At 43.9% G+C, this 24,766-nt stretch overlaps 1 protein-coding gene across 3 annotated transcripts; it reads right to left on the bottom strand.

The window, feature by feature from the left end:
* Positions 1 to 6,935: 6,935 nt before the first annotated feature.
* On the bottom strand, positions 6,936 to 24,397 carry CETN3 (centrin 3). Of its 3 annotated transcripts, none has more exons than XM_039543737.1 (5): positions 24,223 to 24,397; positions 17,092 to 17,233; positions 16,110 to 16,224; positions 12,789 to 12,980; positions 6,936 to 7,187 (listed from the first exon to the last, which is right to left on the bottom strand). In XM_039543737.1, the coding sequence occupies exons 1-5, from the start codon at positions 24,237 to 24,239 to the stop codon at positions 7,144 to 7,146; spliced, it is 510 nt and encodes a 169-aa protein (XP_039399671.1). In that variant the 5' UTR covers positions 24,240 to 24,397; the 3' UTR covers positions 6,936 to 7,143. The 3 variants fall into 3 exon arrangements, with proteins under 3 accessions (XP_039399671.1, XP_039399672.1, XP_039399670.1); XM_039543738.1 differs by having other exon boundaries at positions 17,092 to 17,227; positions 24,223 to 24,394; XM_039543736.1 differs by lacking the exon at positions 24,223 to 24,397 and having other exon boundaries at positions 17,092 to 17,253.
* Positions 24,398 to 24,766: the final 369 nt, after the last annotated feature.

Consider the following 24,766-nt stretch of genomic DNA (forward strand, 5'->3'; position numbering starts at 1 on the left):
TTTTTGAATAGCACTTTTCAGAGTCATGATATTCAAGGCATTTCATGTAGTAATGAATTATACCAGGGGTCTCAAACTCAAATGACCATGAGGGCCACATGAGGACTAGTACATTGGCCTGAGGGCCGCATTACTGACACCTCCCCCCCGCCGCCCTCAGCCCTGCCCCCACTCCACCCCTTCAATGAAGACCCACCCCTACCCCGCCTCTTCCCACCCCTTCCCTACCCCCATTCAACCCCTTCCCTGAAATCCCCACCCCAACTCCGCCCCCTCCCTGCCCCCAGGGAGTGTAGGAGGGGTGTGGGGTGTGGCAGGGGCTCAGGGCAGGGAGTTGTGGGGTGGGGTGCAGGGCGGATGAGGGGTGTGGCAGGGGGTCAGGGCACGGGGTTGGGTGCAGGGTATGGCAGGGGGTTGGGGTGCAGCAGGGCTCAGGGCAGTGGGTTGGGGTACAGGAGGGGTGTGGAAGGGGGTCGGGGCAGAGGTTCAACTGCAAGAGGGGTTTTGGGGGCGTGCTCTGGCCCGGTGCACACCAGGAGCAGGGCAGGCTCCCTGCCTGCCTGCCCTGTCCCGCGCCGCTCCAGGAAGCATCTGGAACATGGGGGAACAGAGGCACGGGGGTGGTGGTGTTGCTGTTGCTTCAGGCACTGCCCCCAGCGTCTCCCATTGGCCAGGAATGGGGAACCATGGCCAATGGGAGCTGCTGGGGGCGGTGCCTGAAGCAGCATCAACACACACACCCCTGTGCCTCTCCTCCTGCAGGTTCCCAGGAGCCTGCCCTGCCCCCAGTGTGCATTGGGATGGAGCCGCTCTAGGTAAATGCTGGGGGAAGGGGGGGGGGCGCGACAAGCTCGCGGGCCGCAGAAAATAACCTTGCGGGCCACGTGTTTGAGACTCCTGAATTAGACACTGGTAATTCAGTGACTTCATTTGGCAAATGAGGTGGCCACTATAAACAGCTATAATTAGTTCACACACAGACACTAGAGCCTGTTTTGTTAGGTGAGGAAAACTCTCAATCTCCTGGTAAAGTTATCTTCAGTTTTCTAAAAGGGGCTATTTGACTTCCACCAAGAAAGATACCAAGGGATGATCTCAGTTTAGTGCCTCATCTGATGGACAGAATTTCTAATACTACCATTCATCACCTCCTGCATGGACAGCATTCAATATGAATCCAAGCCCTGGAGTGGAGCCTTATCCCACAACATTGTGGCCTACAGATGAGCCCTGTTTTCTCTGGTTTTTCAAATCTCCTGTAAACCAAATAACTAGCATTTTTTAACTAATTTGTGGGAGTTTTCAAACCTAGCACCCACACATTTCTTCATTGCCTCTATCCAGCAGGTGTTTTGTTCTATACTTTTCCAATTAGAATCACAGAATCGTAGAATATCAGGGTTGGAAGGGACCTCAGGAGGTCATCTCGTCCAACCCCTTGCTCAAAGCAGGACCAATCCCCAACTAAATCATCCCAGCCAGGGCTTTGACAAGCCTGACCTTAAAAACTTCTAAGGAAGGAGATTCCACCACCTCCCTAGGGAACCCATTCCAGTGCTTCACCACTCTCCTAGTGAAAAAGTTTTTCCTAATATCCAACCTAAACCTCCTCCACTTCAACTTGAGACCATTACTCCTTGTTCTGGCATCTGGTACCTCTGAGAAAAGTCGAGATCCATCCTCTTTGGAACCCCCTTTCAGGTAGTTGAAAGCAGCAACCAAATCCCCTCTCATTCTTCTCTTCTGCAGACTAAACAATCCCAGTTCCCTCAGCCTCTCCTCATAAGTCAGGTGCTCCAGCCCCCTAATCATTTTTGTTGCCCTCCGCTGGACTCTTTCCAATTTTTCCACATCCTTCTTGTAGTGTGGGGCCCCAAACTGGACACAGTACTCCAGATGAGGCCTCATCAATGTCAAATAGAGGGGAATGATCACAACCCTGGATCTGCTGGCAATGCCCCTACTTATACAGCCCAAAATGCTATTAGCCTTCTTGGCAACAAGGGCACACTGTCAACTCATATCCAGGTTCTCGTCCACTACTTATGGTAACAAAGACACTTGGCACATCTACATTTTGGGGGTCATGGAGGGCCTTTTAAATAACCTTCTCTCTCAACTCTGTTTACCTTCCTAACACAATCCCTGGGCCTTGTGTTGCAGCAACCCTCTTTCCAGCAGAGGGCTAGAAATGACTTCTGTCAAGACCTGACAACAATACACCTAAACCAGAGAAACTGTGGAATGCAACATAAAGTGCTCAAAGTCTCTGCCAACCCAAGACTTACTCAAACTCAGACTGCTAAACAGTAATGCAGGCACTTTCTGCTCGTAGAACTTGTTTGGTCTTGTCACACAAACATATAGAAATCAAGACCCTCTCAAAAACTAATTTTCTAAGTCCAATACTGACATGATAACTGAACACTGAGATAATGAACTTTACCCAAATGTCAGAACACTTCTGCAAAACAGAACAGTCAATCTTATTTTGAACTTTTTTTCTAGCTGCTAACAGAAAATTCATCACCCATTAAGAGTAGTCCTTTCCCACTAAAGCTATTATCTAAATATTCCTCTAAAAAAAGCATGTCTGTGAGGAATAAACAGTGGCAGAGCTAACCTTTTGTCTACCAATAAGACAGAGTCTGCTGTAGTGGTAAAATCACAGTAATTCTATGGCTTTCAGGATAATAGTTGTGTTCTACCATCTTGGCTTAGAATTTCTTGCAAACAAGAACATGAGAGTAAAGATGTGCAAGTTAGGAAGTATCTATTTCTAGGCTATGTCCCTTGTACTCGTACAGCAAAAGGGGAGGGGGGGAGAAATTAGAAATAGCATGTGGCATTCCAAATGGATGCATGTAAGATGGGTCCCCACTTACTGTTTGATATATGTTCTGAGAATTATCACGTCCTACAGCTGATTGCCAATGTGATCAATTTGCTTTGCAACTGTGTTCCCCCCCCCCCCCCCCCGGTGACCTCTGGTGCATTGGGTAAAAAAGTAAGACACTTTCTGATTCTTTAAGCATTTCTGAGGCTTCTAGTGCTTTTCTATTCATTTACAATAGTGTAGTGAAATTCCAATGGAATCTGTACAGATTTTCCCTTGATATAACTTGGGGATGCTAGAAGAACTTGAAACATTGACCTCCCTTTTTCTCTGAGGGACCATTTCCCCTTTGTTACTCAATGATGAAAACCTTCTCAACATCCCTGCAGACTTACTTCAATGGCAATTATCTCCCAGCAAGAGTGGTACAGAATACGACCTCTGGAAAAGTTTTGCTTGTGAGAGCCACTAAGTGATAGAACTTCTGACCTAATGAACAAGTACAAAGGAAAACTGTAGCTCTTGCTTTAGATATGGTTGATTTTGGAGTAAGGGAAGTTGCATTTACCTATACAGTGGTCACCATTAAAAGTCTAATATATCAGGAGATACCATGCTGTAGTACTGAACTACAAGTATTTCCCTAAACTAAATAGAAACAAACATGGAAAATTATATAGATTATATTAATACCAGAAGCTTCTGCACTTCACTGTTGCCAACTCTTGTGATTTTATCATGAGTCTCACGATACTGGGCATTTTTCTTGATGCCGCAGCACACAAGATGAGGGAAATGCCTGAAATCTGGAACTGTGGGCTTTATGGCAGCCTTTCAGAGCAGCAGATTCACCTTTTCCTCTCTGATTTGAGTACACAGAAACAGCATAGGAAAATCTGGAGGCCTCTCTACAGTTACATGAAGGCAGATGCTTTGATAAGTGTGTTGGGAAACTTTTGGGTTTTTCTCTGCACCCCATATCTAGGGTCTCTTGTACCAAGGTCCTGGATACTCTGGGGAGCAGACATTTGGCAGAAGCTTTGGCTTTGATAGTGCTAGACACTCTGGAGAGTCCCAGAACTAAGGTCTGTGCCAAGGTGGGCAATGATGGCATTGATTCCCAGCACTGAGGCGCATTTCCACAAAGGGACTCAAGCACTAAGACACAGATTTTAAAAGATATTTAGGTGTTGCTGCACTCAGCATCATAACCCCTAACTGGTGTGGAGCCTCAATGTTGTTTTCAAAAGGGATTTAGGGACTTAGGATAGGACAATTGGTGGGATTAGACGGTCTCTACATTCCTTTTGAAAATGAGATTGAGGCTCCTAAACCAGTTAGGTGGTGCAACAGAGTGCATCAACACCTAAATATCTTTAAAAATCTGGGCCCTAAAGCCCAGATTTAGGTGTTATTGCAATCCACAAAATCCTCATTCAGTGGCCACCTAATCCTGTAGGTGCCTAAATTTCCACTGTACAAGTTGCCTAGGTGCCTAAGATTCTGCCTCTGGGCATGCCCACTGCTGTCCCAGGCTGGTGGATGGATGCTTATCGCACCCCTAAGCTCTGCCCCTACGCATGATCCTCAAAGCAGGTGAAGCTGGGCAGGCCACTTTAGTAGGTGCATTCAGAGCTAACCTAACTACACATAAAACATCCTGAAGGGGAAGGAAAAAGTTTCCCAACTATCACTGTGATAAAGGTTATTCAGCTGGGATGTGGGCAAGCCCAATTCAATTCCTCCATCTGACAAGGGATTTGAACAGGAGTTGTACGGCTCTCAGGTGTGTGCCCTAGCCACTAGACTAACAGATCACGCTCTGTGGTCCAGTACAAATTTAATAATTTATGCACAGCTTCAACAGGAGAGCTTGTGAGAGACCCACATCAGAATCTCCCAAAGCCTAGCAGCTAGGGCTTATCTTCCACCCTCAGGCCAGTTTTGTGAGTTAGGTGTGCACTGCTGCTGTTCTTGCAAGAAATGGCTGGCTTAGGTGCCTAAGATGCCTCTCCTCCAGGAGAGTTCCAAACTGTGGATTACAAGCCCTGAGAGGGGCAGGGTTTAGGACACACCTTTTTTTGGCAAATGGTCCTGGTTAGGTGAGGTGGGTACCCACCTAGCTTGCTGGCTTATGTGGATCCGGTTCTCATATGCCTCTCTCCCCCCAGGCATTGTATAAGGAGCCTAGGCACCTAACTCAGGATTTATGAATTCCTTGGGTGGCTAGGTGCCTGAAAGTCAGGCTTTAGAACTCCAAAGTCCCTTCGTGGATCCAGGCCTGGGTGGTTTTTGTTGACTCAGGCTTTTGCATTATAGATTTATCATTTAAAACCTGATTAATGATAAGCTTACAAGAGTTTCTTAGGATAACTGAAGAAGGGCTTAGAATTGCATCCTATTTCTTAGATGCTAGGTTTTACATTTGCAAGCATAACTGGCATTTCTACACAATGTGGTAGACTTTGAGGCAGATGTTACCACGATGCTTATCCATCTTTGATACTGTTCTGCCACGCTGACATGATTTGGACTTGCTAAGAGGTCATGAAGCAAAGGGGGATAAAAAAGATAGTTATCTTTTCCATAACTGGTATTCTTCGAGATGTTGCTCATGTCTATTCGACAGTAGGTGTGCATGCTTACCACGTACACTGGTGCCAGAAGTTTTTCCCCTAGCAGTACCCGTAGGAGAGAGTGCCCCCGCGACCCCTGGAGTGGCACCTGCCTGGTGCAGTATAAGGGGAGCTGCGTGCTCCCCCCCACCCTCAGTTCCTTTTTGCCAGACAACTCCGGCAGCAGGGAAGGAGGGCAGGATGTGGAATAGACATGAGCGACACATCTCGAAGAACACCAGTTATGGAAAAGGTAACTGTCTTTTCTTCTTTGAGTGATTGCTCATGTGTATTCCACAGTAGGTGAGTCCAAGCTGTATCTGCTGGAGGGGGTAGGAGTTCACAAGTTCTCAGGACGGAGTACCGCTGCCGAATCTGGTGTCATCCCTGGTTTGGGAGACTATCGCATAGTGCAAGGTGAACGTGTGAACCAAAGACCACATGGCGGCCCTACAAATGTCCTGAACAGGGATGCGGGCCACAAAGGCAGCCAACAAGGCCTGCTGCCGTGTCGAGTGTGCCCTAACAATAAGCAGTGGGGAAACACCTGCAAGCTCATAACAAGAGCAGATGCACGAAGTGATCCAGTTGGACAGCCGCTGAGTGGAAATCAGCTGGCCTCTTGCATGCTCAGCTGAAGTGACAAACAGCTGCGAGGACTTTCTAAAAGGTTTGGTTTGCTCGAGGTAGAAAGCCAGAGCCCGCCTCACATCAAGTAAGTGGAGGAAGCGTTCCTCATTAGTCATGTGAGGTTTGGGGCAAAGGACTGGTAGAAAAGTGTCCTGACCCATGTGGTAGGTGGAGACCACCTTCAGGAGGAATGTGGGGTAGGGGCAGAGCTGGACCTTGTCCTTATGAAACACAGTATACGGTGGGTCAGGGCCCCAACTTCCTTCATTCCATCTCTCATGCTTGGGACTCTGTGTATCCCCCATTTCCTCCTCTGCCACATGCTGGGAGCTCTATGTCCCTTCCCCCCAGCTTCCACCTCCATGCCAGTAGCTCCAGGTGGCTCCTCTTTCCCCCATGTCAGGGGCTCTGTGTGGGAGTCCCCTGATTCTACTATCCCCATGTTACCATTTTTCTGTATGATGGTAATGTGGGTTATGCAAAACTAGTAGAATTCATCTATGTAACTGTGAAGAATGCTTGCTCATTTAATAAGTCATGACACAACGGAGGTGCAACTATAAATACCCAACAAAAGAATCCACGGTTACTTTTGAAAAATAAAGCATATTTAAGACTAACAATTTAAGTTACAGTATAATTCAGTTTTGGATTAAACACAAAAACAACAAGACTTTCAAATACCAATAATAAAAGAACATTTTATTAAAAATGGAAGTTTGTCCAAACTTTATATATCAAAACTAAGGCCACAGCTACTGCTAACAAAGTAAACTTCAAAAGATTTTTATAATATGATTTAATTTAGAAATCTCATACAAAGCTATTTTACAAATGAATACTCAAACATTTCAAAAACTTAACGCTGTTTACTCTAAAAATTAATGTTACAAATTACTGAAGTATCAGTACATAAAATGTATGTTTCTTTTGGTCCTTTGAGGAAAGTAATTTTTTTGCATGGGTCCAGCTACAGAAATAAACAGAACCATAAGATGGCAATTGCAATGTTAACAGCCAATAATTCTCCCTTTTTGTTGTTGAGTTCATTTTCTTGAAACTTTAAACGTCTCCAGTCATAATAGCAATGAACTCCTCCTGATTGACTGCGGTAAGAGAGACAGAAGGTAGTTAGACAAACACAGTAGAGGTCTATAATAATGACAGAAAAATATTTAATGTATATGTTGCACATTTTATTTTAAAGCTTCCCTTCTGTATTCTTAGATACTGATCCAATCAATCCACATTGAAGTTAATAAACATAGGTCTGGATTTTTTGCTTCCAATTTATAACACGTTAAGACTCTTCATTAAACAAAATGTATTCACAACACTGTTTTCACAATTTTTAAAAACGTAAGCCAGAAGTTCAATGATTTCTGTAGTAATGCCTAAATACTGAAGTCAAAAGCTCAGTGCACAACAATATCTTGCCATAACAATAGTTCTATTTATCTATTATAAAAAGTAATTTAAAAAGATAAACTGTTAAAGAGACTGTAGAAATCCAATTTGGAATACTGTGCACAGTTCTGATCACTCTTATACAGAAACAACAGAGAAGTTATGAGGAAATGTTAAATGTATTCAACATTTCATCATTTGAAAAAAACCTTTCATTGTGGAGGTGTTAGTGTCTCTTAATGGTTATGGCTGAATTTCAGTTTGCCTTTAAAGCAGGGATTCAACTACTTTGTTATGTATGAAAAATACATATCTTCCCCAAAATTATAGTACTTACAATGAATTTACAAGTAAATTTGTTAATTAGTTTGAGTTAAAATTAAACTGGATCCTTAAGAAATTTAGCTTCTGTTGCAGTGTTTCCTTTGCCCCGAATAATTTTAATAATGAACTAACAACTGTGACAGGTTGCCCCCCTTAGGATGCCACCTGATGTGCTGAGATACCACTGAACCTGCCTGTTATGCCCACCTGGGCACCCTTTTTACCTGTCTTGCTGAGCCAAGCTATTAAGCCTCCTCCAGCACACACACAGGCAGGGCCACACCCAATTGCAGAATGAAACAGATACTGAGATCAGTTCTGGGAAGGGTCAATTTAAGGGACTTGCCCCAGCACTGATGTGTCCAACTCCCTTGGAGTGCAGACCCAAAGTTCTATTATGAAATCTGCCTCCATTTCTTTATCAGCCTATAGCTGCCTCAGTTCCAGGGCCCTCTGATGTGCAGCCTTTTGTTCATCAATTTCCATCTGTTTTAATTCTAACTATCTCTTATGCATTTTTCGCTTTCTTCTACTTGCAATCTGTAGCACTCCAACTTTTTGGTAACTTCACTTTCACTCATTTTGCGGCTTTTCTGCCTCTACTTCCCTTCCCCGAAATAAACAGAAAATAACAAACCAATAACCACTTTGTCTGTTCTCTAGTCACCACACTTAAAACTCACTTAAAATCACCACCAGTGTTTCAGGGCAATAAGCTGTGCAAACTATCCTGCCTACTATGCCACTATGATGGGTTGCCCCCCTTAGGACACCACCTGATGTGCTGAGATACCACTAAGCCTGCCTGTTATGCCAGCCTGGGCACCCTTTTTACCTGTCTTGCTGAGCCAAGCTATTAAGCCTCCCCCAGCGCACACACAGGCAGGGCCACACCCAACTGCAGAACGAAACAGACACTGAGATCAGTTCTGGGAAGGCTCAGCTTAAGGGATTTGCCCCCAGCACTCAGGTGTCCACCTCCCTTGGAGTTCAGACCCAAAAGGTATATTATGAAATCTGCCTCCTCCCTCAATGTGAAGGAAGGTATGCACAGCCTCTTACCCTCCCCCCGAATTGTGAATTGTCCAAACGGGGTTATATTATAGATAAGAAATAATTTTATTAACTAAAAAAAAAAAAAGTGAATTTTAAGTGAATATAAGAGACAGAAGAAAGCAGATTACTGAGCACATAAAACAAAATACGCAAGCTAAGCTCAATATACTTAAGAAGCAGGTTACAAAAGATAATTTCTTACCCTAAATGTTATTTTAGACAGGCTGCAAAGTTTCTGTGATTTAGAGTTCCAGTTATATTTCTTTTCAGACTGGACTCCTGTCTCAGTCTGGACTCCCGCCCCCGCCCCCACCCCCTCTTCCACTTTTCCTTCAGGTGTCGTTAGCAGTCTTTCTTCTTGGGCAGACAGGCCATGGACAGGAGGAGTCCCGTTTGCCTTCCTCTCCACTCTTAAATAAGACATAAGGCGGGAATCCTTTGTTTCCCAAACTTGACTCCCCTTCCCTTTCAGTGGAAAGTTACACAAAGTCCCAGATAATGTTTAGTATCAGGTGACAAGACCACCTGACCTAGCAGTGTCACAGTTACATCCCCGGATGCCTCCCAGGAGGGGGAGAAATTAGTATCTTCATGGTCTTGTTGTTCCTTCCTGATAGCCCATCAAATCTGATGGCCTGTCATCCGGTGGGTGTCTTCCGAATACACACCCAGTTGTAATTGTTACATAGTCCATATTCCTAACTTTAGATACAAAAATGATACATGCATACAAACTGAATAATCACATTCAGTAAATTTTAACCTTTCCAATGATACCTTACAAGACCTATCTTGCATAAAGTATATCTCGGTTATGTCATATCCATATTATAAGCATATTTTCATAAAGAATATGTAGTGAAACGTCACAACAACCATGCTTCAAACTTTCCATATGATTAAAATTAATTGAAATCTTACACACAAGCGAAAGTTGAAGAAATTAGGCTGTAACTAAGTGAAGTTATTACTGATTGTATAGACTACATCAGCAGTTCTCAAACTTCATTGCATTGTGGCCCCCTCTGACAACAAAAATTCCCAGGAGGAAGGACCGAAGACCGAGCCCCGCTGCCCCAGGGCAGGGTGGGAGGGAGGGGCCAAAGCTGAAGTCCAAGGGCTTCTGCCCTGGGCAGGGTGCATGTAACCTTAACCCTGGGCTACGGGGCTTGGGTTTGAGACTTGCTGAGGCCCAGGGCCAACACCAACCTTGGCAACCCCAATAAAATGGGGTAGCAACCCACTTTGGGGTCCCAACTCACAGTTTGAGAGCCCCTTTGTTACATAAAGGTTCAGACCTAGAGCTGAAGTAATTCTTGAAGAGCCATTTTGACATCAGAGGTAACTCCACCAATCACTATACTTCCTCTAAAGCTAATCTGCACACGTCCCTTCTCTGGCTCCTATGCAGAGGCGCGGCCAGGCGGCTCTGCACACTGCCTCATCTGCAGGCACTACCCCTGCAGCTCTCATTGGAGTGCATAGGAACCGAAGGGGGGCCATGCCGCGGCTTCCGGGATCCATGTAGTCAGGCCCCTGACCCAGTGCCCAGGCTGGAGCGGGGCCAAGCTGTGTGGTCCGGCCCCTGACCCAGCGCCCCGGCCAGAGCGCGGATGAGCCACATTGTGCAGCTCACAGGCCAGCTTAAAATGGCTCGCAGGCCAGATCCAGCCTGCACCCTGTAGTTTGCCCACCCCAGCTTTACATAGTTAGTTTTGAGATCCACTGAGAGTCCATAATGGCTTTTTACCAAGCCACATGGAATGTAAATTCAGGGATCAGAATTTGACTTTAATCAGTCAATTTTGTTCTCAGAAAAAGACATTGAGTGTAGCCCTTCACACCTAGCAAGTTACCAAAGTGGCCTGCAAATTCTGCCCACATTCCTAAAATATAACAGAATAATTTGCATCTACTTCAAATGTCTAGCATAAACATTAAGAATTAGAACATGAAAAGTGGTAATGTCAGAGACAGTAGTATTACTTATTTGTTTTCTGACAGACCATATTGGTTCCAATCAGGATTGGACCCCATTGCACTAAGCACTGTACAAACATATAGGGACAGCATCAGTAACTATGTTCACAAAGCTTTATTCACCATCTGTCATAGAAATTTAATTGCATCTTCCATCCACTATTGTGAAGGAGAAAGTCTACTTGTGTGCCTTTAATTGTGCCCGTCATTTGGAACCAGGCTGAAAGGGCTACAGACAAGTATACACTACAAAATTAAGTCAACTTAAGTTACAACAACATACAGCCACCACAGTAATTAAATCGCATTTGCGTGTCCATGCTATGCTCCTTGTGTCAGTGATGCATGTCCTCATTACCAGCGCCTGCACTGATGCAGAGAGTTGTGCACCATAGCTAGCTATCCCACTGTGCAACTTGCTACCACCTAACACAGGGTGTTTTGGGAAGGGTTTGCAATGTCTCATGGGGGTAAATGAGTAGCACCAGGGTGATGGGGAACATGGTTTCAATGTCTCATGATGCCATTTTCTCCATCCCATAATTTTGTCTGCATTCCATAATGTTCCATGCCTCTTTTCAAAAGTCCCACAAACCCGCACGTCCACTCTCTGTGTGAGAAGCATGGATCCTGCACAGCTCTGCAAGATTGTGATGAGCTTTGCGAGCACAGGGCACCTGATCCCGCAGTATTTGCAGAGCCACCAGAGGCACCTGATCCCGCAGTATTTGCAGAGCCACCATGGTCACAGGGACCATGACCCAATTCTTTGGAGGCTAGCTTGCTGTGGGACATAAAAATGCCAACAAAAAATGTTGTTGTTGGCATTCACAGAGCAGCTGCAGATGGTGGGATGCCAGTTCTGGGCCCAAGATCCAAGCACTGATGGGTGAGATCGCAATGTTATGCAGGTATTGGATGATGCACAAGGCCACATTCCTGGATTTCTGTGCAGAGCTCGCCCCAGCTCTCCAGCACAGTGACACCAAAATAAGATAAGGCCTGCACTGAGAGTGGAGAAGTGAGTGGCGATCACTGCATGGGAATTTATAATGCCAGATTGCTACTGATCAGTCGGGAATCAATTTGGAGTTGGGAAATCCACCGTGGGGGTTGCTGTGGTTGCATTATTAATGTAGCAATTTTTGAGTACCAAATCCACTTAACATTGAAGGAACTCACAGGACTTTTTTCATTATTACACTCACCCTATTTAAAGATGAAATATTCCCAAAAGAAAGTATCTGATTAGAGTAGCAAGCATTCTAACTGATGAAGAAAAACTAACTACCATCATCATCATCACTTGTTTCCTAGCAGTGGTAGCTATGTGATGTGTTCATATATGGCCTGTTTAGGCCTGAGATACTTAACTAACTGTTCTTCACTAACTTCTTAGTGGCAGTTGCTAATAGATATAGCAATTACTCCTATGGATGGCCTTTGCAGGGACATCCTTTGTGATTTGCCTTTAGGATTTATCAGTTTCACCATATTCAATAATTCAGTTAAGAATTTCATGATTTGGGTGGAAATGACTGCAGTGTAGTTCAATTCTAGAAGTGGCATATTGAAGTTCCATGTTTGACTCAATTACTTCCAGCTGCACCTTTCTAGGCCTCTAATATACCCCAGTTGTATAGGACTTACCAGTGATCACATTCAAACAAGAATTAACCCAACTTAACTTTCAGGTCCCAAGATGTGTTTGCAGAGTTAGAAATGATTAAATAAATAATAGTAATTAATCTCTTATTTTGTCAACTGAGCAAATTTGTTCTGAAAGTCATTAAAAGACAAACAAAGAATTTAACACTGACCATTTTTCAGTCACTTCTCAGACCAGAACCACATTTTAAGTCAAAATTGGGACAAAAATAACAAGGCAAATTAAAACAACAAGGCAAGATGAGTTTTGTTTTGTTCAGTTCAACACTTACTTTCTCCATCTCCATCTTTATCAAATTCTTCAATCATAGCTCGTAGTTCTTCATCAGACATGTTTTCACCCAGTTCTCTAGCAACACGGCGCAGGTTTCTCAAGCTTATTTTACCTGAGTCGTCATCATCAAATAATTTGAATGCTTTGAGTATCTCTTCTTGTGGATCTCTGTCCAATATCCAGTCTGTCACTAATGTAGGGAAAATAAAGATACCATTTATTTAAAAAATGGCAATTTTACAGTGTCCCAGCTCTACTTTCTAAGTGAAGTTAGTCCTTTTTTCCTAAGCTTCTGGTTTCTAAAACTATTTCACCTGTTCAGATTTCTCTTAACTTTCAATCAGGCATTTTTAATTGACTATTAAAGGCTTAAACACTGGTATTTCTAGTTAGTTACAACAGTTTTTGTGCTGTTGCACAGTTCCTAAGTTAAGATCTGTTGAATACCCCAGACTCATCTTTGTTTCACGTCTTCCATTCAGTTTTAGTGTCAACACAAAATTTTAGGATTGGGCCAGAAAAGAAGACTGTCTTCAAACACTGTCTCCTGTGAAGACAAGATGTCTGATTAGGATATTAAATGTTTGCTGTATTACAATCAAAGGTACCAGTTGGGGGACTGCATGGCTAGTGCAGCATTATTCCAAAGCAAAAAAAGGATCAGTCTGGAAGAGGAAACTTAAGCCAAGTCTCTTCAGCACTGTGCACTTCAGATTTGACAGCAACTGACATGGTACAGTCTTAGAAAGGAAGCGTCAGGGAACCACTCTGAATTTGCCTTTCCTTCTACTTTTTCTAGCAAAAGTGGCTTAATCATTGTCACTTCCCAATACCTACATTTTCAGGACATAATTTACAGACTAGGGCAGGGGTTCTCAAACTTTATTTCACCATGCCCCCATTGGCCTGGAGCAGCGAACCACAGCCAGTGGGAGCCGCAATCGGCCCAACCTGCGGATGCGGCTGGTAAACAAACCGGCCCAGCCCGCCAGGGGCTTTCCCTGATCAAGTGGCAGACTGGCTTTGAGAACCACTGCCATAGAGTTTAAAATCATCAAATTTCGGTGTAGACCCATTTATAAGCCGACCCCCGCTCTATGATGCATCACTTTTTTACCAAAAATATTTGGCTTATGAATGAGTATATACGGTAAATAGAAATATAAAAGTTGAGGGTGGAAAGTCACTGGACATATACTTTTTAATAGCACTTTACACTTTCACTGCTGCATTTTTCTAGTTCAGTTCAATATGCTTATGCCTCATTTATTTATTTACTTGTTTGTCTTATTTCCTTCTATTTTCCCTGTATATCTCTCTCTTTGTGGCATGTCCAATTACAATGGAGGTTGAAAAGCAGTTTAACCTCATTTGTACTTTCCCACAGTACCAGTCTGCAGGAGGCTAAGTCTACACAGCCATAGTCTCTTTCAAATTGGTGCTCTGGGGAAAAGTTCTACTATGCATGATGTATAAATGTGATTGTGTTGCTTCTAAATTTTGTGGAATCCTCTTGATACTGAGAGAGAAGCAGTTGGGTACTAAAAAGCATGGGTATCTAAAAATGAGAGCTATGATACAAACTGCAACAAGAATAAAACAGTGAGGTAATTAACCATTTGAACAAGTTACCAAAGGTTAGGGTAGATTCTCCATCACTGGAAATTTTTAAATCAAGACTGGATGTTTTTCTAAAAGATATGCTCTTGTTCAAACAGGAATAAAGTCAGGTAAGTCCTATGGTCTGTGTTATACATGAGGTCAGACTAGATAATCACAATGGTCCCTTATGGCTTTGTAATCTATGAAAAAAACCCTGACCTCCCAAGCCATTGAGGAGGCTTTTACTATATAAAGCAAGACACTAATCCAGGAAGGCTTAATCAATCTTGATTATTCTTTTTATCACATCCATTTGTGAGTCCTATAGCAGAGAAAAGCAAGACAAAATAATCTGTCGTGTCAAAATATTTCACTAGTAATTGCTTCACCCATTTCTGGAAACAACAGAGAAAATATCTTCACACGTTGTACCTGCTAAGTCTTGTATTACAGGACTTGCTATTTATGACTTTCAACAAGCCATTATAAATACTTCACCCCTGCTAGGGCTTACAGAACCATTTAGAACTTGCTATTGTTTGCAGATGGAATGAACTGTCTGGTTTAGTGAACTTGACAGGAAAAAATTAGATCTAAACTGACAAATTTGAAAAATTTGAGTGTATTGATTTAGCTTTAAAATAATCACGTATGTATAGAGGCATTACATTATTTAAATCATCTTAGCTGTCCTTTGACCATGACAAATTTAGATTTACTTATCCAAAGAGCACTCCAAAAAACTAATTGAAACATATTATCCTAAAAGACCGAAGATACAAAATATATGCAAATTTCAAAGAGGGTTCTTGACTTTATAAACCAAACACAAATAATAGTTTATTCATTTTGTTTTTTGTGGTTCATTCCTATGTTTAAGCTAGTAAACAACTTGCGGTATAGTAGTGAAGATAATTAAGGTGTATTTCTTCCCTTCTAATTTACATCAAAGAAAACAAAATGTGGCTAACTAATTTTACTGTGCTGTAAATTCCTGTATCTCACATTCTTCCACTCAGTCCAGTTCATTCAGCTAGATGAAGTATCCCATACCAGTTAAGGAGAAAGAGCCAAGTGATTTTCACCAGAGCTGAAATTGACTCAAAGTTTAGAGATGAGTTCAGACAAGAGTATCACCTTCCTATGCTGTAAGTGATTCTGTCCAGCTCAGCTGCCTCATGGCCACTCAAAGCAGGAATAGGGACAGAAGAATAGAAACTGGTTGAACATAAGGGATAAAAGGGGAAAAACAGGAAAGCACATACATAAGAAAAGAGAAATTCCATCTCACCAGAAGCAGCACCTGTCAGTCAGACAAAGAGTACTTCCCTCCAGAAAAATCACTTATCATATGTAGCCGCAGTACAAAGAGTAGGGAGGTGTGACTCAATTTAGCTAAGTTACGAAAAATACAAAAAGCCCCAAAACCATAGCAGGGAGGGGAGAGAGAACGCACACATGCGTGCGCTGGCAATTAAGTGTTTCTTTAACATTTCCTTTTGATAGATGGGGACCTAGGGTAAAAGTCTATTAAACTGAACATCTTCCATTAAGACCTCGTCCTACCCATCTTGAATTAACTGCAATGACAGTATTGAACACCAGAGTTACAAACTGACCGGTCAACCACACATCTCATTTGGAACCAGAAGTATGCAATCAGGCAGCAGCAGAGGTAAACAAAACTTTCAAGATGTAATTAAAATCATATACGTACCAACTTCATTAAAATCTTCAAAGGTGATTTTGCCTGTTGCATCTCTATCATAATCTTTAAGTATTTTTAGTACATCAGCTTTTTTTACATCAAAACCCAAGGCTCTCATTGCCACCTTTTGGAATAAAACAGAAGTACAACAATATAACACCTTCAAAATATAGATCAGATGTCTCTTAATCCTCTTAAGAAGGAAATGTTACATAAAGCTATGCATTTTAGAGGGGAACTGTGTTCTTTATTTCAACTGTGAACATTTGTAGTTACCCTTCTACAGCTAAATTAAGAATCTTGGCATTCACTCTAAATCACACTTGTCAAATCCATTCCCACTATACACATACAAATTCCACTGCAGATAAGGGTTATACAGGAAAGGGAGTTACTCTGTCTTATATGCCTCTGTTCTCCAACTGTCTCATCTTGAGAACCAGTGTAGGTAATACCTAATCATACAGATATTGAACCTTTTATACAATAATGACAGATGGGGATGCAAGTATTTCTCTTGAGCCCTAACTATACTTTCCAAAGGTATAAAACATCCACATCCACACACACACCCCACCACCAGTCCCCAGTTCTCCACCACCTTCAGACGACCTAAAGTAGCTGAGTTTTGAAACAAGTGGTTGGAGGAATAAGGAGGGAGTTCACATGGCTCTACAGAGGTAAGACATTCAAAGAACAGGAGTCACAAAGTAAATAACCCTCTTTTCTTCCTTCTAGGATTGCATTCACAAAGCCACTGTACGAGGCTAGCTAGCTATTTCCTCCCAGAGAAGCCCTACTAGTTACATAATAAGAGAAGCACTGCCCTCCAGAAAACATGATGCAGTATCAAGAGAATACTGATTCATACAGTATCTTGGATGCTGAGCACTCCTGAAAATAAGGCAAATTTATTTACCTGTCTAAAGGTAGGAGCTCTTTTAGAAATATAGCCAATCAAAAGTTAAGTGAAAAACAAAACAAAAGTTACCTTTAATTCATGATAATCTATTGCTTTATCTTTGTCTGTGTCAAACAACTCAAAAGCATCTTTAATTTCTTGCTTCTGTTCTTCGGTCAGTTCTCTTCTTTTTTTCCTTTTGGTTTTGTCTACCGCAAGATCATTCCTACAAGTTAAAAAAAAAAAGCTCATTGTAAATAATAGGATTTATCATTTTCAAAGCACTTTACAAATGTAAACAATACAACAATATACTTGGGAGGTAGGTAGATATTCTACCGATTTTGCACAAGAATAAAAATGAGGAAGAGAGGCTCAAGTGACTTGCCCAAACCCAAAGAGGGACTCCATGGCACAGCAAGGATTATTTATTTATACAGACTTGTAGTATAGTATCTAGGACATACCTCTAGGGCAGGAGTGGGCAAAGTCCCTAAACAGCCTAGCCCCTGCCCCCATCCACCCCATCCCACTTCCTGCCCCATGACTGCCCCCCTCAGAACCTCTGACTCATCCAACCCACCCTGCTCCTTGTCCCCTGACCACCCCCTCCTGGGACCCCCCCCCCCGCCCCTAACTGCCCCCCATGACCCCACCTCCTATCCAACCCCCCCTGCTCCCTGTCCCCTTACCATGCCACTCAGAGCACCAGGACTGGCAGCCCCGCCGCCTGGCCGGAGCCAGCCCCGCCGCCTGGCAGTCTAAAGCACTGGAGCTGGCTGGCGGCTCTTGCAGCCGTGCTGCCAGGCAGAAGCTCGCAGCCCTGCCGCCCAAAGCGCTGGTGGCATGGAGAGCTGAGACTATGGGGGAGGAAGGACGCCAGGGGAGGGGCCGAGGGCTAGCTTCCCTGGCCAGGAACTCAAGGGCTGGGCAGGAGAGTCCCATGGGCCGGATGTGGCCCACGAGCCGTAGTTTGCCCACCTCTGCTCTAGGCACTCTAACAGTAATTAATAAATACAGTCTCAAAATCCACACATCTAGTGATTTGCTCATACAGCTCCATATAACTTTTCCCACCAACACAATAATAATCATAATCACTCCATATCTGACCACCCTAAATCCCTCATTTCAAATCCTCCCCAAATGCCCAAGAGAATAAACCAGGAAGGTTTTACTAAGGTTTTAATTTACTACTGGAATACTGATAAATCTGGTAAATCAAGTGGGACAGTGAACTCCAGATCGGAATACCCCTCGTGGAAAATGCCCTGTTGGTAGCCCCTTCCATTTAAACCAGGAGTGCCTCACATTATCATAAATATGTGTTTTCATACAGCTAGAGAAGCAGTTTCTCAGGTAACAAGATCTTAAACCATTTCTTTTATTTATATTTATAAAAAGATACCTACTCTATACTCTGGGTTACAATATCACACAAAACTGCCATAAAACTTCATTTGTACAATGCTCCAAACAGCAAATAACGCTCCAAAGAAATGCATAAATTTAGCAATTTACAGGTTAAAACTTTAAAATCCTAAACTCTGCTGGAATGGCAACAAGGAGATAGTGAAAATGGAGCATGTTTCATAAGCGCAAGCTGGAAAACTATATGCAGATCAAACCGATTCTGCATTAGCTTCAGCTTTTTAATGGTCTCAAGATGTAGCACTATGTAGAGTATATTACAGTAGTATAGTCCTGTGGTGACAAAGGCAGCCAAAGCAGAAAAAAAAACAAACCATGAGCCTCAGTTACTACCTAAATATCTGGGAGAAAGCCAGGAACTAAGATGCCCAAACTACAAATATATTACCAATGGCAGCCCATTGGCTCCAATAATGGTGCAGACCCCCGCCCTCCGTCCCCCAAAAAAGCTCTTTTTAGCTCTTCTGGTTGTAACCCCCAACTTTCCAGTATTACTTCAAACTTGCCTCTTTTCAGCCAGTTAGGTCTTGTCAAAGCTTCACCTCAAGCAGAAAATGGGTCATTTGTTCCACTATACTGGCAGGGTCAGAAAGGACCGATAGGCAGAGGTGGATCTCATCAGAATAGCCCATCTCTACTCACTAACCCTTGTAGTCTCAAAGACACGTGAAAAAAGGGATGACATTCTTATGTGCCCCTACAAGTAATACAAGCAATTTCTCAAAACTATCAGCTGAGATGTCTCACAAGAAAAGACTGGAGCCTATCCAGAGAGACTCCATCCCAACTCCCTCCACCTAGGGTTCACATACTGGTCAATATCTCATGGTCAATGGCATCAAAGGCAGTTGACAGATTCCTTATGATACAGCACCAAAACAGAAAGCCAAAATGGCGTTAACCAATAGCTGAAAACACCAAGACAATGCACCTAGAGCTAACAGAGTACTAAGGGACCTCAAGTAAAGTTGCTGAAGGATCATAAAACTTTTAAGGTACCTTATGTAAATAAACAAACTAACAAATCAAAGCATAGAGGCAGCATATGGTCTAGGTTGGGGTGGCCAACCTGAGCCTGAGAAGGAGCCAGAATTTACCAATTTACATCGCCAAAGAGACACAGTAATATGTCAGCAGCCCCCCATCAGCTCCCCCACCCTGCTCCCAGCACCTCCCACCCACTGGCAACCCTGATGATCAGCACCTCCCCCTCTCTCCCCACACCTCCCGATCAGCTGTTTCTTGGCATGCAGGAGGCTCTGGGTGGGGGGAGGAGCGAGGGCATTGCAGGCTCAGCATAGGAGGCAGGAAGGGGTGGAGTGGGAGTAAGGCCAGTGGCAGAGCCAGGGGTTGAGGCCCACCCCCCCACATTGGAAAGTTGGCACCTATAGCTCCAACCCCAGAATCAGTCCTATACAAGGAGCCGCATATTAACTTCTGAAGAGCTATATGTGGCTCTGGAGCCACAGGTTGGTCACCCCTGGTCTAGTTGACAGGGCAGTGGCCTGGCGATCCAGGCCAGAAAACCCAGATTCAAATTCTGCCTTTACCTATTAACCTGCTGTGTAAGTTAGAACAAGTCACTCTACCTTTGTGTGCATGTTTTCCTTCTCACCTTTTGTCTGTCATCTCTCTCTCCCAGGCAGGGATGAGTGCTCTCTCTATATATACACAAGTTTGTACAGTGCCCAGCACAACGGGACACGTATCTTAGCTGGAGCTTCTAAGACCCTACTGCACTATAAATAATAATGCCAAAAACATATCTTTAGACACAATGCTGAGGTGCCCCACAGCAAGAGCTGAGGATATCCCAGAAAAGAAAATCAAGGCAGCCAAAGTCTCAAAGTAAATTAAAGTAACTTCTAAGCATGACCAAAGAAACTCCAAAAACTTGCAAAAAAGCACCCCTTTTTGTGAACATAAGACACTCGCACAAACATCAGGAGAAATCCACTACATGATGAAAATCACAGAAAAGAGGAAACATAAATAAAAGGATTTCTGAAACACCACACAGAAGAATTGAAGTGGAGAGATGGAGTGACAATTAAAATGCCCTGAGGAAAGCTTATTTGCTAACTGTGGTTAAAAATGAAGTGATTGGAACATTTTGGAGGCTGCAAATGTAGGCTCAAACAGCATACAGCCTCTGGCCACTACAGCTACCGTTAATGGCCAAAAACCTTCAAGTCTTGCTTATACTAGAAAATTGTTCCTAAATATTTTCCACTGTTGCTACCTTCTGTTCAGTTCCCTAAGAGGTAGCAAGAGCACAAGTTTAGACAGCACAGCAAACAGCTATCAGCACTTTGCCTACATGACTTCTCCCAAAATCACTACCACATACAGAGCTGAGATGATGGTGTCAGTAGCAATGGTGGGAAATTCTAGGAAATATACCCTACTGTAAACAAAGCCTTGCACTAGCAAGTTGAGGTCCAGGGGTGAGAATGCTAGTGGTTAGTATCTATAAATTCCAATTTCTAATAGAGTACTCTTTAGATAAATAGCATGTACAAAAGATTTTTAAAAAAATCCTTTAAAACATACACATTAAGCCTTTTTCTGCTCCCCTGCACATTTTTAAAGAAAATATTTGCAAATATTGTGCAAGTACATCTCTCTTACTCTTGGCATGTGAGGAAAAATGAAGTTCTTGAAAAATATGGATACAGTACATTGTATGGCATGCATGTAGGGAGTGAGAGCTGTGAGGATGTTGTGAACATGATAGTGGCTGATGGCTACTGCTGAACTGTCAACAGTGTGGAACTGGAAGCATGTGCACACAAGATATGCATAAAGGATCACTGGTGCAAATGCAAGGAGTGGTTGTTATATGCTGGGGATACATGTGCTAGATCACATAAGAACAGCCCTACTGGGTCAGACCAAAGATCCATCTAGCCCAGTATCCTGTCTTCCAACAGTGGCCAGTGCCAGGTGCCCCAGAGGGAATGAACAGAACAGGTAATCATCGAGTGATTCATCCCGTCACTCATTCCCAGTAGTAAGGCTGTTTGGATGTTAAAGGATTATGGGAGTGTGTAGATCCCTAGTGATTACTGTATAGTGCATTCACAAGGGTATTTGTTAAAGGGAAGAGGTGTTGATTCAGGATAAGGGGTGCAGGTGTTGTTTGGATATAGCGGATTGTTTGCTAAGGGGGACTGAGTACAGTTTGGAGATATTGATGGATGACCCTAGGGAAATTTGCTTGGAAGGTATCTGTTTAGAATGGGAATGTCAGGTTGTGCACAGGGATGTTTGCTTTAGCAGTCTTGAAGCTACAAGGTATTGTTATTCTCTGTGTATACACATATTGGCATGTTTACTGGGGTGTTATTGGAGACATGGATACGTGTTGAGGGTGTTTGTTCAGGATAAAGGTGTTAGCTTGCAGTAAGAATGCTGGATTGCAGATGAGTGTATTCACTCAAGTTGTTGCTGCATGCGAGGTGTTTCTTTGCAGAGGTAGTTCGCTGTGTGGACTGGCTGGTGTTGGGATGCATGCGGGTGCATGCATTGGTGGCTGTTCAATGAGGGCTACTGACATGATGCTAGAGCAGTGGTTCTCAAACTTTTGTACTGGTGCCCCTTTCACATAGCAAGCCGCTGAGTGTGACACCCCTCTCCCCTTTAAATTAAAAACACTTTTTAATATATTTAACACCATTATAAATGCTGGATGCAAAGCGGGGTTTGGGTGGAGTCTGACAGCTTGCAACCCCCCATGTAATAACCTTGCGACCTCCTAAGGGGTCCTGACCCCGTTTGAGAAACCTTGTGCTAGAGGACTGTTACTGAATGAGTAGGTGCGACAGTTGCCTGTGATGGGTGTTCACTGAGTATTTGTTTACTGCATAGTCTTACAGAAATTGCTTCTCTTCATCCCCTGGAAAACTAGCAGAAAATTCTGATGGATGACAGAGTACCCTATCAGAAATTACTTGCCCTCACCTTTGCTTGCCCCATTTACTTTGTCAGTAACACCAGCCTAGACAACTCTTTGCTTCTCACACAAACATCTCCATGCTTTCTTCCATGGTGACCTTATACCGGGAACTCTCACCAAAACCCTAGACCTCTTCTATTATAATTATATATTACATGTATTGCAACAGCATCTAGGAGCCCATTATGCACCAAAATCCCATTGGGTTTGGCATCGTACCTCAAATTGCTACCTCAAAGCATTTATACTTGGGATTCCGTCATCAGCAACCAGCCCATGGTGTAGCTGTACCAGTGCAAACAAAGTATATACAAGAATAACTAAGGCTGGCACCAGCTGAACCCGCCTTGCGCTCTTCTTATCCCTATCCCAGCCATTGAAATTTTGTGCATTCCATCCTCTAGGCTTCTGTACTTTATGAAAGGGCTAAAACAGCCCTCAATGGGGATTTGGAAATGTAGTTTAGATTCACCCTTCATAGATTCTAATCTAAGACCAAAAGGGACCACTCTGATCATCTAGTCCGACATCTTATCACAAGCCATAGAACTTTCACAAAAAATAATTCCTAGAGCATCCATTTTAGGGATCCAAAATTGATTTAAAGTTTGTCAGTGATAGAATATCAACCATAAACCTTGAGAAATTATTCCAACTTCACTCACTTCTTCAGCTGTAGGAATGAAAGTTCACATTTTTTAAAATCTTAAATAAATTAGATACCTGTCTTCTTTGGAGACAGTACTGTGTCTACCCAAGTATTTGTTTAACACTTAGCAAAATGGAAGTTTGATCCTGAAAAGGGCCTTAGTACAATACTGAAATGCAAATAAAAAATTACTAGCACCACCTTTCCCTCCCATTCTGCAGGTGCGCTGAGTATATACTCAGTATATCTGAAAATTGAAAACCAGGTACATTAATATATTAATTTATACAGACAAAAAGCAGGATTTGGCCAAATATGTGCTTTACAAAGCTCTAATCACATGTATACCATTATTTACTGTATTGATAGTATGTGAAATGCAACAGGAAAGATGCTGTCTTAACACCAGATTCTGAAATCGTATTTATTTTTTATGCCTAGCTGTTCTCACAGACAAAACAAACTTATTGAAAGTCATTGCAAAGTTATGATTATTTAAAACTAAATGTCTGTTTTAACAATGAAGTTTCTGAAGCAAAACTGAACCAAAAAAGCTGAACTTTATGGGTCTTGTACAGACATATGGCAACAGCCCTTACTAAATAATAGTCTGTACAGATTAACCAAAGCGTTAAGGCCCCATCTGTCCAAAGGGTCCGCACTGATCCTGTGGAAGGATCACCCTGAGCGGCTAAATACTTTAGCTAATCTTAATGACTATTGCTCGGTGTGGGCTGCCGTCACAGGCAGACGGGGAGGGGCGCGGACACAGCGTGCAGGGAGGGCTGTAGGTCACCGAGGGGCTGCTGCGATGCTCTGTGCCAGGCGCTCCCCACAGCCTCACGCCTCCGCATGGGGCCTGTTTTGCTACCTCGAAACCGGCAGGAGTCCTGCAAAGCGCTAAACCGAAGGGCCCTGACACAAGGGTAGGTTGTGGCAGGCAGCTACTGGCGGCAAAGCAAAGAGCTGGGATACGTGGGCCCCCAGGTGCCTCCAAAGCCCCACCGCTGGGCGGGGGCCCCGAGTCGCCCCAGCCACTGAGCAACGCCGGCCCTTCCTCCCCGCCCCGGGCCCGCCCACTGGGGTAGTAGCCCTGGAGGGGAGCGGCCTCAGCAAGCGCGCTCGGTCCCGGCTGGTCACAGCCCAGGCTCAGACCCCGGCGCCTCGCTCCATCCATACCGACCTCAAGGCCAAACTCATGGTCGCGTCCCCACCCCCGGCCAGACCGGGCTGAGCCGCACTGGGCTTCCCCTGCCGTCACCGGCACCAGCAACGGCGCCACCGCCGCTCCAGCTTCCCCTTGGAAACGCGATACACTCTAGGCACAAACAGCCCATCTGCCCGCTACCGCTAATCTAAGTGGCTGAGCAACAGCTTCCTCCCACCTTCCTTCCTGAGATACTCTCTTATTGGTTGAAATGCTTGTCAACCAAAGGGGTTTGGTTGACGCGTGCGGCTGCCGATTTTACCCAGAATGCCTCACGGCTCAGGCTTTGCGTTGGGGAAGCGGCGGTTAAATTTCAAAAGCGGTGGGAATGTGGGTGAGATGCCGGATGTAGCTGCGAGGCTCCGCCCTCCCGCTGGCGTCGGGCCGCCCCTGCCCGGGGTTTCCTGCGAGGCAGCCTGTGACGCTCAGGAGGCTGCCGGGAGAGGCGGAGTCTTTTCAGCCAGGAGAAGGGAACGCTGAGGTGGGCGGGGCCTGTGGAGCCGGACGGCGCTCGGGACGC

This window comes from Mauremys reevesii, linkage group 6, assembly GCF_016161935.1.
Source record: "Mauremys reevesii isolate NIE-2019 linkage group 6, ASM1616193v1, whole genome shotgun sequence".
NCBI classification, from domain to species: Eukaryota; Metazoa; Chordata; order Testudines; family Geoemydidae; genus Mauremys; species Mauremys reevesii.